Source organism: Eutrema salsugineum, unplaced genomic scaffold, assembly GCF_000478725.1.
Source record: "Eutrema salsugineum unplaced genomic scaffold, Eutsalg1_0 scaffold_1, whole genome shotgun sequence".
Taxonomy (NCBI): Eukaryota; Viridiplantae; Streptophyta; class Magnoliopsida; order Brassicales; family Brassicaceae; genus Eutrema; species Eutrema salsugineum.
The window spans coordinates 4713563-4732341 of record NW_006256909.1 but is presented as its reverse complement, the minus strand read 5'-3'; the positions used below and the strand labels follow the sequence as shown (position 1 = coordinate 4732341).

At 29.0% G+C, this 18779-nt stretch overlaps 1 protein-coding gene across 1 annotated transcript; it reads left to right on the top strand.

The window, feature by feature from the left end:
• The first annotated feature begins 13311 nt into the window (after nucleotides 1–13311).
• LOC18028524 (transcription factor bHLH68) lies at nucleotides 13312–17779 on the top strand. The gene is made up of 8 exons (XM_006412816.2): nucleotides 13312–13820; nucleotides 14091–14463; nucleotides 14805–14885; nucleotides 15455–15520; nucleotides 15678–15743; nucleotides 16234–16293; nucleotides 16483–16527; nucleotides 17254–17779. Exons 1-8 carry the CDS (start codon nucleotides 13495–13497, stop codon nucleotides 17449–17451), a joined length of 1215 nt encoding a protein of 404 aa, XP_006412879.1. The 5' UTR covers nucleotides 13312–13494; the 3' UTR covers nucleotides 17452–17779.
• The last annotated feature ends 1000 nt before the right edge of the window (nucleotides 17780–18779 follow it).

The following is an 18779-nucleotide window of genomic DNA, read 5'->3' as shown; positions in this document are numbered from 1 at the left end:
TCGATTTGATCAACCTTTTTTTTACCAATTAAATTTGATCAACTTTCTTAGTAAAATTTACGAGATATTTTCGCGGCGAGACTTGGGTTCTAAGTTCACAGTTTGACTTCACAAATTTTTGATGATTTATTTATACACACGAGTGAAAGAGAGAATGGGTTGAAATATAACAAAAGTTTGAACCTTTCTTGACTTCTTGTGTAAATATTAAGTCGATACAAATCTTAAAAGCTTATCATAGAAATCTAAGATTTGCAATAATTCTCGAAAGCGGATTATGTTAGTAATGGGAAAACCTAATTTCTAGCGATAATATCATAATACAAATTATTTGTTTGTTGAATTGTTTCTTCTTCTTTTTGAAATATTCTTTGGATGATTACTTTGGTTGACATAAGAGGCCTTATTTATCAAAAATATAATACCATTTGGCTTTCACCACCATAGGTCAACCGCATATCTTCTCCATAAATATAAATATTACTAATTCACAAAATTGTTATTGACAAGAAAATCAAGAAATTGTCCTCCTTCCCTATTTTATTTATTTATATATCAAAAGTTTAGTTTATATTGTTAACTTGTGGGAAATGACGCATACATAACGAAATAAATATAAACTATATACATGCGACTTATCTAAAATTATCTGGGCTAGAGTATCTTTAACTATATTAATCGTGAACGTTTAAAATGTTAACAAAATGTCGGTTTTCCTCTGAATTTGGAGATTAGTTTGGATACTAACTTATAATTTTCTGATTATGTAAGGAAAACTCAAATTAAAATTAATTCAAAAAAACGAATATATAGAATTTAAGTCATTTACATTTAATCACTAAACGGACTGTGTTATACATGGGTTGACTACTTGACTTCGTTTGACAATTGACACTCACTACTTACGATAGACTGACGTCATGCTATAATATTAAATTATAATATTCTTTCAAATAAAATCTCCATTTGTAAGAAAGAAAAAAAACGACCTTAAACAACATCAGTGAAAAGACGGCCTTAGATGAACAAGAAACTGCAATGTTTTGAGCAAATATACTTAAAATCAAAACTGCGCCCCTTTTTGTCGTAAGTTACGTCCCTTTAAATTTGTTAATTCCATTAAAAAAAATTACTAATTAAAAATAAATATTTCCCAAATCATTTGTTAGTATTCAAAAAATAGAAGTCTATAATGTCATAGGGTATGAAAGTGGAGAGTTTACGGCGTAACAATAAGGGGAAAAGACGAAGGCTATGACTAGGAGCATCACTAGCCCGTGTAGCTGAATGGTGTGATCAACACGAGTTTTCTTTAACTTATTCGAATTTTATACAACAAAAATGTTCAAATTTTCTTTTTCTTCTGGAATGTGTTATCTTAAAAAAAAATCGAACGTTTTTCTATGGGAAAAAACTTTTAAAATACCTGAAATAAATAACATTTACTAGAAAAATACCTGAACTATTTAGGCTCCCTATAAAATACCTATCATATTTTGAAGTTCTATTTTAATACACAAACATTCAAAATTTGAAAGTTTAACACCATAATTTTGACACCGTTTAATTGTTTAACGGAAACTATAAAACGACGTTTAAATTTTAATCCCACGTGTTTTTACTAATCCAAACAGACATTATTGCCCCTAATAAATCGATTTAAATATATATCAGTTTTTCTCCCAATCGAAGAACTCTAATTTCTATCTTCTCTATTTCATTTTTCTTTTCTTTCGATTTTCTCAGATAATTTGGGTTGATGACTATTTTATTTTAATAGTAATTGTATATGTGAACATGTTGGCTTTCTGCTAAAATTACTCTTCCAAAATGGAAATTTACGTTAAAAATAATTGTATCACTGGAAAATATCATGCAATCCAAAACCAATTGATTCGACAATTGGTGCTTGGAAATTGAAAATCAATTTTAAGATTTCTTTCGATTTGGGGCTAAATAGATTTGGGAAAAACAAGAGATGAGTAAGAGAGGGAAAGTGAAGAGATGATGGGTAAGAGAGGAAGAGAAGATCTGATGAATAAGAGAGTGGAAGAAAGAGAGATTCTCATGTCTGTGAAGACATCGAGAAAAAAGAGAAGAAGAAGTGAAGAGAGAAGAGTGAAATTAGAATTTGTCGATTTAGGCAAAATTAATTTAGGGGTAATAATGTCTTTTTAAATATATCGTGTAAAAAAATTAAACGGCTTTCTACGGTTTTCGGCTTACAATTAAACGGAGTCAAAATTGTGGTGTTAAACTTTCAAATTTTGAAAGTCTGTGTATTAAAATAGAATTTTGAAATATGTTAGGTATTTTTTGGAGAGCCTAAATAATTCAGATATTTTTTTAGCAAATGTTAATAACTTGAGGTATTTTTAAAATTTTTTCCCTTTTTCTATCTATTTAGCAAGCCAGTAGAAATATTTAACTCCATTTGCATCGGACGTAATGACGGATATATATACATTTGACTTTTGCTTTGTCACTTGAGAAGAGAGGTGGTAACTGGTAAGTAGGGGTAAAATCGACAATTCAAGCAGTCAGGCAAGAGACTGAAACAGAAGGGATAATCAAATGTGGGCGCGCGCGCGTTACAAGTGGTTCGACATGTGGGCCCAATGGTGTCGTAAAAAACATGATACGGTCACTTTCACGTGCAAAAAGCCCAACGTGTGAACAGAGTTTTTGTTTTAAGTTAATCGTAAGCCCATAGAATATGGGGCCCCACACCGTCTCCGAATATTTTTCACCTATTTATTTTTATATATATTGTTATTACGAGTAAATTATAAACGGAAACTTGAAAGTTAATGGAGTTAAATGATATGATTTTTGGGGTGTTCCTATTTTTTTTTTGTCAACAGGGGTGTTCCTATTTTTCAATCAGCTTCTAGTCTTCTACATACTAAAAGTATCCCACTGGACAAGCTAACGATAAATATAGTGATCTGATTTTGATAAAAAAATTAAAAGAAGAATTAACAGACACAACAACAAAAATACAAACATCAAGTCTAAAAGATTTCATACATAGACAAATATAAAGAATAACAAGGATAAAAATAAATAAAAAATACAAATGAATTATTAATTTATTTGTTCAACTGAACGCATTTAAATGAATCTTATAACATATAGCTCTTCAAAACCCTCAAATTTGCTTTTATAAGATAAAGATAAAATCATAATATCTTACAACGTAATGATATAATTATATATTATAATATATAGAAACACTAATAATAATGTGAAGTTGAAGCTTATACGTTACACCAACTTGAAAGCTAGAATTATTAAGCTTTTATTTCATTATACAAAAGCAGATTGCATTTGAAAGCAATACAAAGTAAATTTTAGTCAGCTCCACCAAAAGTCGGTTGCATTCAATCTGGACCAGTTAGTCTCTTAATAGACCTTATCGAAGTTTAATTTGATTATTTGACTAATTTTTTATCATGATGATGACTACATAAATCTAAGCATCTTTATCCAAATGCAACAACTAATTTTAGCTGAATGAGTAATTAACCTCATTCTTATTTGGATATACAGTAAAACCTCTATAAATTAATAATGTTGGAACCATGATATTTTATTAATTTATCGTGATATTAATTTATCTATAAATTAATAATTATTAATTTATAGAGAAAATTAGTTTTCTGCATATAATTTTCTAAAAATTATTTTGGAATAATGTTAGATTTTAAAGTTTTAACAAATATCATAATATAAATTATGATTAAGAATCATAACTATCACAATAAAATAGTTTTCTCCATATTGGATTATCCATATAAAAATATACATATTCGTAAGTTTAAAATTTATAAAAAAAAACTATGGCTACTATCAGTATTATTGATGATAAAATTGAAGATAACATTACAATATATTTAAAAACATTTATATGTAAGAAAATCAATTATCATATCAAAAAATCATCATAAATTTTGAATGTATATAGTAAAACTGCAATAAGAGCTACTGATATAATAATTAGAGAGATGAGAACCAATGAGATTTCAAATTTAATTAAAAACGAACACATTAGTCATATTTTAGAATATTAAATTTATATATATTTTCATAAATTTATATCATTATTAATTTATATTTTTGTTGGGACCATATATTTACATAAAGGTTTCAAAAAAAATTATTATCTTATTATCTTATCGAATTTGATGGATTTTTACATTGGTCTGACTTGGACCAACAAAATTTATTAATTTATAGTGATTATTAATTTATCGAGTATTAGTTTATAGAGGTTTTACTGTACGTTTTAATTACAAAATCATAAGTAATTATCATATATTCTCTTCTCCTTGGTTGAAAGAATAAAACATTTTGAAGTTTCGAACATACATGGTGATTCTTCAAAAATGGCCATTTCAATTGTGCCACAAACAAAGAATAACATCTGATCTATTATTTTTGTATCTAGCCATGATCGATTTTTCGTTCACTAGTGGCATATAAATTCTATATCTTGGTGAGATGGCCAAATCAGCAATTAATTATTTTTCGTTCACTAGTGGCATATAAATTCTATATCTTTGTGAGATGGCCAAATCAGCAATTAATTGGTTTTGTAAAATGTAAACTACAGTGAGTTTTCTAAACATGTCTACAAATGTTAAGTACGCTAATATTATCCAAAAAAAAAAAGTTGAATTTCACCATGTATATGGTTTGATATTCCTTCGTGGAACTCATTCATGCTTATTACTCAATATACCTAATTCTACTTGCAAAAGGTATTGGAAAAAAAAACTCAGTCATGGTCTAATACAGTCACTACTTTTATAATCTTAAATCCGATGTAAATTTCAAAAGATAGATCTAAGTTTTCATATTGCCTTGTTTCTAATCATCTAAAAACTTTATAATCTTTTCTTGATATACATTCGATTTTGTAAGATTTTTTTTTTTAATAAGAATTGAGACTTGTAAATTATCTCTAGAACATTTTACATATCTACAGCAAAAGGTTCATCGTTTACCTTCCTATCACCAAGATCTCCAAGGCTTAGAAATTAGAAGAATGAACCATATTTGGCTGAAGCATCCGACTAATTTCAGAGATGAGTAAAATCTTTGATAAATAATTTTTTTACAAGTCCACGATGAGTAAAACATGTGAAGTCCACATAACCAAATGACATACACGAAGTGTTTCTAAATGGTAGTAAAACACCCAAAAAATTACATTGTATGTACGATTAGTCTCAAAATAAGCTTATGGTAGATACAAATATAGATCCATTTTTTAAAGTCAATCTAGAACTGACATGATCCGACTTAATCGATCATCGTATGTCGATAAGTCTATGCCACTATGGCATTAAAAAGTCTATAAGGCAGAACACAAGACATTCCTTTTCTTTTCCAGTAATCATTGTCTAATGAAAATGGAAGTTGCTCTTTTCCAAATATAAATAGAAAAAAGAAGAAATTTTCAACTTACAAATCAAGTTTTTTTTTTTCTTTCTTTAAATCAAGTTTGTTTAAAGAAGCAGGAAAGTTAGTGGACAAGTTGATTCGATGTAAGATTCAATAAGAGAAATTATTCCTAACAATTGGTTATTACGTACATGAAATTTTTAAGGTTGACTCTATACCGCGCTTTGTCTTCTCCCCTTTGTAGCTTCTAATCAAATTCATTTCCACGTGAGGCCAGTCGGCGAATCTTAATTTCTCAATTCTAAGATCCAAATATTTTTAATTGATTTGCTAGAAAATGTCCTATAATGGTTTCTTATAAATAATTAACTGTGCTAGTCAAGAAACAAAATTGCATGTGAACTTTACAAACGGTCGGACACCCTAATATTAATATGTAATGTAAATCGATACATGTCTCAAGAAACATTTTCTTTGCATGTTTCCTTTCTCATGAAGAACTTGATATGCAGATATGCAGATCTTTCAACCGTACAAGATGTATAGGGAGAGAGAGAGAGAAAAATAGACTTTTGCACGTGCAGGCCATGTGGGCCATCGACCCAAATCAGATTTGCATACCGTTTTGTCTTGTAGTATAAAACAGTTGGGCTTTTATCATGGCCTCTTCCAAATACCATTTCGATCCACGTCAAAAAGAGTGCATGGAGTTTTTTTGGGATGAAGTTTTTTTTTATTAGATAAAATTTGCTCAATGTCTAGAAAAACTGCTAATAGCTATGGATTTGGTTGGGATTTTTTTTTTTTTTTAAGTTATCGAGCATATATGTAAGAGTTTTAGACGACAATACAAATGACTCTATTTTCATATTATTAACTATAAAAAAATCAAAGATACCAAAACAAAAAACTAGAAAAAATCATTTATTGTTGTTTCAACCTTTTTTCTCTTAGTATTGTGATTGTCTATTACAGACTATCATTCACAATGGCCGAACGATTCATAAAATTTCATAAACACGACAAATGGTTTCAAATATGATCATACAACGGCATTTTTGTTTGCACTACAAATAGATGCATCACGCTTCATAACAAACATTTTCACTCTTAACATATGAAATCACCACAAATGGTTTGCAGACACTAAACCATATAGACTTCCATATCATATATAAATGCTACAACATACAAAATATGGGTGGTTAGCATAAACATTCCAATTAAGCTTATATATGGTGGGTTCATCTAGCTTGTAGGTTTAATTAGACTTTAGGTTTATATTAATGAGCTAGCTACAAAATCATTTGTAATAACCATAATCAGAAAGTATTGTTGTATTAGACGCATAAATGGATAATAATATTATATATACTCTAATTACAAATACAAGGATATTGTTCTCTCATCATCCACAAAAGTGGTTGTCTTGCTTTATAGGCGAGAAAAGTAATTAGACTTCAATGAGTGGAGAAAAAACTGCAAAAGAAGACATTTTATATTTAATTAAGTATACCTTATAATATATATTTATATATAAGAAGACAAAACAGTAATGAAAAAAAAACACAAAAGGCATGATTTAGGGGTTTTGGGATCTGTAGTTTAATCACACTTATTCTTTAATTTATATGTTAATTGTTGAGAGTGATTGATGATTTTTTAAATAATCATATCGTCACTGAGATATGGTTTACCAATACTATTCTTTACATATAAATATATATTATATATATAAAGTTATTACTAACATATACATATTGCATCCGGACATATGCTTTATTGTATCATGGATTTTCAAATATAAAGCTTACATTTATCAACCAAGTAAAACTTGGTAACAACACACCATCCATAAATTCTGTTCCTATTTATTTTCTCGAATTATACATAAATTATATAACTGATGTTATGATATGGATCACAAATCTAACTCTCAGGAAAACTATCAAAGCAATTAATAAGAAGATATACATTATATTTAGCAAAATAAAAAAAAGAGGATACACATTATCATCTCTACTGGATCACTTTCAATATGAAGTTTACGTCAACTTTCCATCCCCGATTGAATTTGGAGTTTACCCTCTAGCCTTCATATCCCCCAACTTGACCATTTATATCAATAAACGCAGAGTCGTGCCCAAATTATTTAAGGTCCTAAACAATTTTCCAAAAAAAATAAAAAAAAAAAAAGAGGGCAAAATTTACAAATATTATTCAATAAAGATTTAACATCTTTTACTAATGTTGTTTTAATATTTTAATTTTATTTTTGTATTTTAATTTTGTTTTTAAATATTTTGTATATGATAAAATTGTAAAAACTATGTTGGAATATGAAAAATATCTATTTTAAACTTTAAAAGTATATATACCATTGAAATTCTAATATATTATATCTTTTAATAAAAAGAAATAAATTTTTAAAATGTTAAAAACAAAAATTTAGATTTAGGCCAATGTTTCAAATTTTACCACATAGGCACGACCTTGAATAAACGTCTGTTTTTGTTGTTTGTTTTAGTTATCGTAGTGCATAGAATCAAAAATTTAAGTTTCACAACTCATCAACTAACCAATATGGCGATATATTCAAATTTCATTAAGATTGCCACGTGCACCATTTAATTTATTATTATTTTAATATCATTGTATTAGAAAGATTTTCGTCAGATTTAGAATATTGTAAATCATTTTATATTTTGGATATTGATATATTTTGAAGATAACATCTGATATACAACGACTATATATATATATAATATGTAAATCTTTTTAAAAGACACATTTGATACTGTACACTGTTTGGGATAAATAGAAATAACGTGTGCGTTGAAGAATCCAATGATCGAACTAAGCATGAACATAATAAAGGGAGCACATCAAGCTTTGCCTTGTGTGAATTTGAAGAAGTAGAAACGGTCCATTTTCATGTAGAAATTTACACATCTGAAAACAAATTGACGAACGGCAACTTATATTTAATGGGGATAATTAGTAACTTTCACAGATCGTGCCAATACGACAATTGTGTCGGCTTCGCTCCTTTTAAAAATGGTAATCTTTTCCTTTTATTTTATTTTTTATTAAGATTTCTTCGTCTTTTTTCAAAGAACATTTATTCGTCCTTTATACAAAAAAAAAGTCGAAACTACATTTTGCTGAGATTTATAAATACAAAGTTGATATATATTCCCTCTGTTCAGAATTATTTGATGTTTTATGAGGTTTTTTTTGTTCAGAATTATTTGATGTTCTCACTTTTCAATGTAAAATTTAATGAATTTTTATTGTTTTTGACTTTTTATATTCTGCAAATTGTTTTCTTATTGGCTAAATAATATTTAAATGAATTATAGATAAATTTTTTAGTGTAGAAAAAATAAATATTAAATGCATCTTTAATCTATGTGCAAAAACCTTAAACATCAACTAATTCTGAACAGAGGGAGTAGTATTTTTAGAAATATAATGGTGCATGGAGAAAGGTTTTTTTAGTTATTTGATTACTTAGAGGCGTTTGATTTTCCAATAATATATTTTAAAAAATTCCATGATTGACTGGTATAAATTAACCCTAGTAATTTATTTGAAAGTAATTTTACGAAACACAAAAATATCTATGTGATGGATCCAGTGATTGAGAATGATCGTATTTAACATTTCTCTAGATTGATATACTAATACATTTCTATTTACGTACATTTTTGTAATATTTATAGATATTATCTTCTATTCCAAAACTATAGTATTGCTTACTTTTCATAAGAGAAAAGAAGCTAGTTTTGAACTTCTTGCAGATTGTGATTGTTCAATTATATGCATAACTAAATAGACATACGGATACATATATCCCACAAAACGTCTGGAAAATCTCTTACGTAAGTAAATGATTTTATCCATAATATACACACATATTATATATATATATATATATTGTTTTGTTTTTTAGCTACTTTTTCAATATTCACTTTGTGGTACATAAGTATTACACAACCATAGCTAAAAGTGAGTCTAAGAGTTATTACTACCAATACATTTGGTTTGATACCCAATCGGTCCATGTAATTTATCCGAATTAGATTCTGTTATCCACCAGTTTTAGTCTTCTTATATAAATGAATAAAAGTACTATATCAATAATTTGAGTTACGAATTTTGAAAAAAAAAAATAGTGATAATGGAGGAAGACAAGAAAGACTGAAAGAGGGATTTGGTGCTTGGTGTTTGTTTGTAAGCATTTAAATGATAAAAGAAGAAGAAGTAAAAAACATTAAATTAGGAAGAGAATAAATATGGGAAGAAACGACACATCCTCTCCGACAAAGATTTTGGCAGCGTGTTAGAATCAAAACTCAACCTATTGAATCGGAAGGACCAATTTGACTGTGGACCAATTAATATGGTTCGAATCAGATTGTTCCATATAAAACTTCAAATTCATTATACTCCGTGGATTTTTGTAGACTAATATTTTTAAATTAGATTATCGATTTAAGATTTCAATAGGTTATAAAACATAAGAGAATTTAATTACATTACGTCAAAAAAAAAGAGATTTCCCATTGTAAATTTTGTAAATACATACAAAAAAAAAATTAATACTAAAAAATATGAAAACGAAACTAAACTGAAACAAACGAAGAAGATTTTAGTTAAATTTTAATCATGTGAAATTAATTTCAAAAAGTTAAACCCCTGCATAGAACAATACAAATATGTTTAGTTTAACTATACCTTAATTTCTATACTTAATACATACAAGATAACAATTTATTTTACACGACTATACAACCTTTCGTAAATATGGATATATAAGTTTTTTTGTTGATATATCATCATTAAATTCACATAATATATTGACATACTATCGCCCATATATAATAAGCATTTTTGACTGTTGTAGTATATCTAATGAACATGAGCACGACAAATGACTTAAAATGCAAAATGGTGTAATTTCTGAAAAGTTTGCATTCGTATTCGATATTATTTTTTCTTAGGCATTAAATTGGAAATTTTGTATGACGGATCATCAACCATCAAATGAAAGATTTTTCTATGGTTTACTCTTACATAGTCTTACATAAGAATTGAAATCTTCCTTTACATTCGATAGAAGTAAAGAGTATTATTATTTACAATTCAATAAAATTTATAAGAAACCTGAACTTAAACAAAATAAAAAATAAATTCAGATGTCCAATAAAAAGTGGGTTTGTTTTAGATATTTTATTTTGAGATTTCTCGGTTTCAATGTTCTTTTGGTATTCTATTTTATGGGTCAAAAAAACTTGGAATGGTAAAAAAAAAAACTTGGAATGGTGATTTTTTTTATCTCGATAGTTAGTTTTTTTTTTTCGTTTTCTTGCTGCAACATCAAGATTTGGGTCAATTCCATGGCTTATATAAAGCACGATATGCACAATTATGTCATCATGAGAGTTTATCCAAATCTTACTATTTTAGTTTATAAAACTTACAAGTATAACTTTAGTCCGTTAACCAAAAAAAAAGCCTATGGTTTATTTTAGGATAAACGAACTCATTACCTCCAAGTGAATTTTAAGATTAAAATTAGCTAACGGCGGCTTTATCCAAGTTATATTCTTATGTATAGTCACTTTTTAAATCTCTTAAGTAATTTTCATATTGGCCGTAGTATATGTATCAAATTGGAAAGATAGGTTTTGTCTGCGAGATTGTTCATGTAGTAGAATAAGCAATAGATCAACGGTATGAGTTCTTTACACGCATCAATTAATCTAGGTGTAAACTACACATATAATATATTCTTTACACGCATCAATTAATCTAGGTGTAAACTACGCATATAGTAACATATTAGATACATATCAAAAGACGTATAATTAAGTATATTGTATTTTAATCTGACTCGTATATAGTATGTTTTACAAGTAGATGTAAGAATTTCTTGGAAATTGAAATCACTGGGAAACAGAATATTAGGGATCTCCAAACCCTAGGACATTGACTCCTTCGAGATATTGGTCTTTTTCCTTCTTGGCAAGCCAAAAAAAAAAAACACCCATCATTTTTTTGCGACTTTATTGCTTTGTATTTCATAACTCCTTCACGCTTGAAATACGATTTCTATTTGTGTACGTCATATGACACAATGTTCTCGTCATCTTATATGTGAGTGGCAAACTTTTTTTTATTACATCTATTTGTTCAACTTTTATTACATTCAATATTCCTAAAAAATAAACATTTTGTCCTCGATTTAATTAAACTAGTGGTGCATATATATATATATATAGCCAGCCACATTTAAATATGCCAGCTTTTAATTGCCCCACTGTAACAGGTTTGAATAAAGAACGAACAATTGTTTATGTAAACATAAAATATCATTACAAGTAAAACTAAAAATATACCATCACATCAATATGTGCACAAAGTTAATCACGCTCTTTATTAAAAAAAAAATTTTATAGAAATTTTGTAAACACATAAATATTTATTTATCGTCTATAAATAAATAACTACATGACTCCGAAAATACAATATAATAAAAAATAATAGACACAAAAAATACATAAAATGATTTATTAGAGAATGAACATTAAAAAAACATGAAAAACTCTTAAATTTGATTATTTGTTATATATACATTCGCCAATAATTGTTTATTTTTATTACTTTGAAGATACAGTTTAGTTGATTTGAGAATTTTTCTTATCTATTCATTAAATCAAATACAATTTATAAAAATCATCACAGTAACTTTATAGTGAATATCCTTGGAACATCAATTTATATTTATATATTTGTTGGAAAACATTATTTTATTTTTGTATTTTGTTTCACAATTTTCATAAGTTTTATCATCAATTTGTTTTTCATAAAAAAAAATTCTTATTTTATACTTATTGACTTCTTCCATACGGTAAATGTTTTTTAGGAATACTATTCAATATAAAAGATATAACATATAGAAATTTATAGAGAGTTTAGTCCACAATGAAATAATATCAAGACGTACATGTGCTGACGATAACTTACCTTACCTTTCAACGAAAAATGAGGAAGAAAAATAGTAACACTTTAAAGAAAAATGTTGAGAGTACTTTGATCAACTGATGTAATTAAAACGCATACGAACTTTACGAATCGTTTTTACGTATCCGATTAGTTAAATACAGAGTTTGTTAAATGTATTTCCATTGTTACGAATACGTATCAGTTTTAAATTAGTATAGTAGGAGATAATGAGGGGAGAAAAAATTGTTAGCTTGGATAGTACATACAAATTCAAACCCTAGTATTGGTCCGGAATATAAACACTGCGTGTTAATTAATTAATTGCCGTTAGATCAATCATCAAAGAAGAAATATTACTAATTAAAAATGAAATCAATAAGTTTCAAGAATGGTTAAAGATGGGGAATAGGATAAGTAAATTTACATTCGACGAAAAAGGCGGATGCATAGACCATAGATGTAAGACACTTGTGATATACCCAAAACATTGTTTAATAATATATATATTGAAAATGTTATACACCGTATATAAAATATTCGAATAATCCTTTTTCCTTGATTTAAAAAGAATTATCTTTCTTCAAAAGAAAAAGAAAAAAATCTTGCTTGTTTTCTCAACTCATGTATTAATTTTAATAATAAAAGTAGCTACTACCTTTCTCTGCCCCACTTTAAGATAAAGCTAAAGCATGGAAAAAAGCATGGGAAAAAAGTAAATAGTATATGATATAGAATAAAATAAATCTAAAGAAAAGAAGATCAAAGGAAGAAGAAAAAAAGAGCGAGAAAAAAAGACAAAATTAAAAAATAAACACTTTAAGAAAATAATATCACATGATAACAAATGAGATCAAAATATAAGTTTTTCTTTATGAATGAGATCAAAAATATAAGTTAGTTTTGAGTTTTTCTTTCTCTCTCTCTTCCTCTTTCTCCTCTTAAAGAAAACTAAAACTACTTAAGCTAAAGAATCTAACACTTCTCAAAGTTTCTCCAAAGCCCTTGATTAGCAAACACATAAAGAGATCAAGAGAGAGAGAGAGAGAAAGTGTGTGTGTGTGTAGAGAGAAGGTGATGAATAGAGGTGTGCTGGAGAGTTCGCCGGTTCAACAGCTGATGACGGCCGGAAACCCTAATTGGTGGAACGTAAGCGGCGGCATGAGGCCTCCACCACCGTTAATAGGTCATCAGCAGGGGCCGTTGCCGCCACAAATGACTCCTAACAACAATTATCTCCGACCACGAATGATGCCGACTCTCTTGCCACACTTCTTGCCATCTCCGGCAACTTCTTCTTCGTCTTCTTCTTCACCGTCTGTGCCTAATAACCCTAATCTCTCTTCTTGGCTTGAAAGCAATGATCTCCCTCCTGAGTCGTGGAGCCTTAGCCAACTTCTTTTGTAACTCTCCCTCTCCCCCTCTATATATATATATATATATATAAATATATTCCGAAACGAATTTTTTTTTTTTTCTAATGATCTTGAGTTCTCGTATTAACTCATGGCTTTGTTGGGTCATGTGTTGTAACCTAATTTTGATATCTTCGTTTTACTGACATATACTTATAATTTATCAGTTTTATAAAGCCCAAGCGTTGTGTGTGTGTTTCTATAATTTTCAGTATCAAATAAGTAAATCTAATATGGATATTTTATTTGTGAACTAAGGGGTGGATTGATGATGGGCGAGGAAGAGAGATTGGAGATGATGAATCATCATAATCATCATGATGAACAACACCACCACCATAGTTTCCAAGGGAAAATGAGGTTGGAGAATTGGGAAGAACAAGTGCTAAGTCCCCAACAAATTTCCATGGGGGTTGTTGAGATCAAACAAGAGAATAACGTTAACAACAACAATGGCTATCTAATATCTTCTCCAAACTCACCTCCTAATAAATCTTGTGTCACAACTACAACAACAACAAGCCTTAATAGCAACGACGAGAATAACAACAATATGCTGGACTTCTCGAGCAATCACAATGGTCTTAATTTGTCTGAGGGTAGACACACTCCTCCGGATCGAACCTCTGAGGTAATTCGCTTTCCGCATCTCTGATAATTTTATAGAATACATAATTTTTTTAGAAAAAAAAAGAATGCGAAATTAATAGACTAAAAATTGATAGAGAGAGAGAGAGAGAGAAAATTCGGAAATGAGATCTAATAATTTACATATAAATTGGTAAACACATCATCTCCTATGACAAAGGTTAAATCTAAAACGTCATTTAGAAAAGAACAGGACAAACGATGTCTTATTTCAAGGTTTGGATCTAGATTCAACACTCAACCAAAATAGGTTTTGCTACGATTTTTATTGATTAATGACTAATTGATCTTTGCTTTGTTTTCTTTTCTATATACGTGATGAAGTGTAACAGCTTAGAGATTGGTGGGTCTACTAATAAGAAGCCAAGGCTTCAACCTTCTCCTTCGTCACAATCAACCCTCAAGGTACCTAATTGATTATATATCAATGAAACTTTAATTAACTTATATAACGTTTTCTATATAAAAAAAACTCTCCCTGACATCATAATAACAAAACAAAAACACAAACACAAAGGAGAACAGAAGAAGCAAACAAAACAGAATGGGCACAGAATAAGCTGTGTGGTTTTTGTGTTTTGTAACTATTTTGTTCTTTTTTGTTTTGTCTTCTTCTTCCTTCTTCATTATTCCATTTTCTCTCTTTCTTTCATAAAAATACGTCTCAACAATATTCCTTAGATATTATATTTGGATTTTAGCTTTCGAAGTTCGTTTAAACTGGAACTTTTTGATACGTAGATATGGAGAGAACTGTATTAGAATTCGAACTCAATGATATAATGCTGTTAATTATATGTGAAAATACAAATTTATAAACCACTTCTACTTACACTAAGTAAGCACGTTTTCTCTATGCATGGTTATTAGTTAAAAGAATATATATATATATATATAACCAGACATGCATATATATATATATAGCTTTTACTTTATGCTATTAAATGTTAATTAACTTTTGGTGATAATTGAAGGTGAGAAAGGAGAAACTAGGAGGCCGGATCGCAGCACTTCATCAGCTAGTCTCTCCATTTGGCAAGGTAAGATCGATTTAATTAACAAATCATATTCATAAATGTCATCTAATATTCGCCTATATGATAGATAAAACCTTTTAACATTAAAATTGGAGGTATTTTTAGATTTATTTTTGTTACTCTAAATCATTCCTCTTCCTTTTTTACCCATCTTTTGCAGACTGACACAGCCTCTGTCCTGTCGGAAGCTATTGGATACATTAGATTCCTTCAGAGTCAAATTGAGGTGTGACTCGTCTTTTCCAAACTCTCAATATTCTCAGTTTCCTTTCAGTTATAGAAAAACAATGCTAAACTTATCTTCTAGAGTTGAAAAAAAACAATACTTAACTTCTAGAAAACAAACTATATATTCGTCAGAGGAATCCAAGTGATTACTGTGAAAGAAATTATTAATACTTTCATCTAATTCCCCTTCCATTGCAAAACTATTTGTTTTAATTCTCTATTAAATAAACTTCTGAATAAAAATCTTTAACCTCTATAAAAAATTGGTATTAGTTCTCCGACTATACATTTCCTGATTAGTGGAAATCCATCTCAGTTGACATTTTTTAGCATTTATAATCATGATCGACGAAAATTATTTCACTGATTTCAAATGATGATGAAAAGAGAGAGAGAGGGAGAATAAAGACAGTACAAAGTTTTGTTCTCTCCATGATAAGTAATATTTGATTGATGTGATAAAGTATTTATGTTTTAAACTGTTGCAGGCCCTGAGTCATCCATACTTCGGTACGAATGCTTCCGGGAATATGAGACACCAACAACATGTAAGCACCAATTTTCTTTATACATATTGGATTTATGCACATATAGATACACTGATATAGATGCACATCATCATAGTTATTAATTGTAATTAATTCCAAATGTAAATTCCGCGTTGCTGAATTGTCAAATGGAAAGTTAAAAAAAAAACAGTTAAATGGATCTCTCTTAACTATGGTTTTCATGAATAGTTTCAAGGAGACGGGAGTTGCATATTTCCTGAGGACCCTGGTCAAGTACGTCCATTTTTTAAGCTTATGTTTTTTATTTACAATTATAGTTTATACACTATACTTTTTATTGGATCAATTGAATCCAAATCTAAAAATATGAACAGCTTTAGTTTCAAAAATTTATCCCTTTTTGCCCTTTTCTACTGTTTTCTTTAAAGATAAAGTTGAATTAATATTAAAAGATGGAGTCGCCAGCTTTTTTTTTCTTACCTCACATTATTATAAGTTTATAACCAATAAAGTTCGTTAAAATCAACAAAGCCATGGAATTTATATATTCTCCTTATTTGGTTTTCTTCTTCACTAAAGTGCATTTCAAACTCCTTTGGCGGTCTTTTATGTACGCTTATCTCTGAAGAAAATTCATTTTTTCCTGCCAAAATATCATGAATCTCATATTTAAAGTACAGTTTATGTGTCTTTCTGTCTTATTGTAAGTGTTGATTAGTAATTTTCACACATAAAAATTATATTTAATTGGAGGATTTATGATTTTGATAAAATTATAGTATCATTCGTCTGAGGATTCATTTCTTCTATTTAATGGAGTATAATTTTTTTCAAAGATATAACTTAAAAACAAGTATAAACTATTACGTATTAAAGATTTCAAAAAGATGGTATTACATTATTAGTTTCCTCGTTATATACGTGGTAGATTGTGTTGGTTTGTTGGTTATCAATTTATCAAGCTTAAGTTATTTCTTATTTTATCATATGGTTTTATAGCTCGTAAATGATCAGTGCATGAAGAGAAGAGGAGCCTCGTCTTCGTCTACGGACAATCAAAATGCAAATGAAGAACCTAAGAAAGATCTGAGAAGTCGAGGTTTATGTCTTGTTCCAGTTTCCTGCACACTCCAAGTCGGCAGCGACAACGGCGCCGACTATTGGGCTCCGGCACTCGGCTCCGCCGGTTTTCATTGAGCCAATGAAATTACGCCATGTGTTATTCCAACATTAGGGAGAATGATATAACATCACGAGCAGTCAGTCTACTGAGAAAACAGCAAATTGAGTTTCCAAGGCTGATTGCTCATGATGCTATACAAAGTACTCAATTAAAAACTTTGCTAGAGAAATTACGTATGGCGTTTGATGAATATGCGTTTAGCCTTTCATCATTTGATGTATTATCAGATGATATGACCAAGTGATCAAACACTATGTCCTTGCTTTAGGAAACTGTTTGTTATTTTTTGTTTTTACCAGTTAATTGTAATTTGTGGTTAAGTACTTATTTTAATTACTTCCACGTGGTTTGTATCGTTTTTAATTTACTATTATTATTTTTATTTAGTCTATTGTGTAGAAGATATATATATATATATAAATCACATATATAAATATATAATTTTCCATAAATAGGAAAAATAATGATTCTACGTACGAGGTTTTCTTCAATCGCCGTTTTCTAATGCGATTCGTAGTTACGTGATATGAATGATAATAGTTAAAAACCTAAATAGAATAAAAGCATTCCATTAAGAATCTATACGAAAAATAAAGAGCGTAAAGTTAAATTTCAAAAAAGAAAATTGATATCATAAATTTCGAATCTTATTTATTATTTGTGATAATTATTGAACTTCACTCCATTAGCTGAACTAGAGGAAGAAGTAACAGAGCAGAAATTAAGAAACTAAATTACTATTTTTATTCTTCACTTAGAAGACGATTCACTTCTTCTCTTTGTTGTGAAGATCATCAAAAAACTTCTTAGGATTGCTCTCAAAAGCATCCCTCGAAATGTGAACATCTCCCCCAGACCCAGGTGCAACCATAGTTTTACCAGCATCGGAAACGCTACCAGAACCAACGCTTCCACCGGCCACATCTGCAGGATTCTTGGTTGCAACATCCTTGGTGATCTTGGCATCCATCTTTAGATTTTGGATTGAGAACGATTGAAAATAAGAAGAAGATTTAATTAATGTGTGAGTCTAGTGATTAGTGAATATGGCTGTTGGATGAGGGATATGTGTATTTATATACACATAGTGTAACAACACAAAATCGTGGTCAAACAAACTGGCATGGAATGCAATTACCGATGTTATCTCTGTTTCCATGAAAAATTGGTAACACTTTTCTCGTAAACGTGCCGTGGTTATTAATTAAACAAATTAGACTACAATTAACTAGAACGTGTTTTGACTTTGAATATTTTCGTCTTTGGACAAAAAGACTCTTAATAATTAAGACTGTATTAAGTTAACATTTGCGTCAAAAATATTTAAGTTAACATTGTTCAA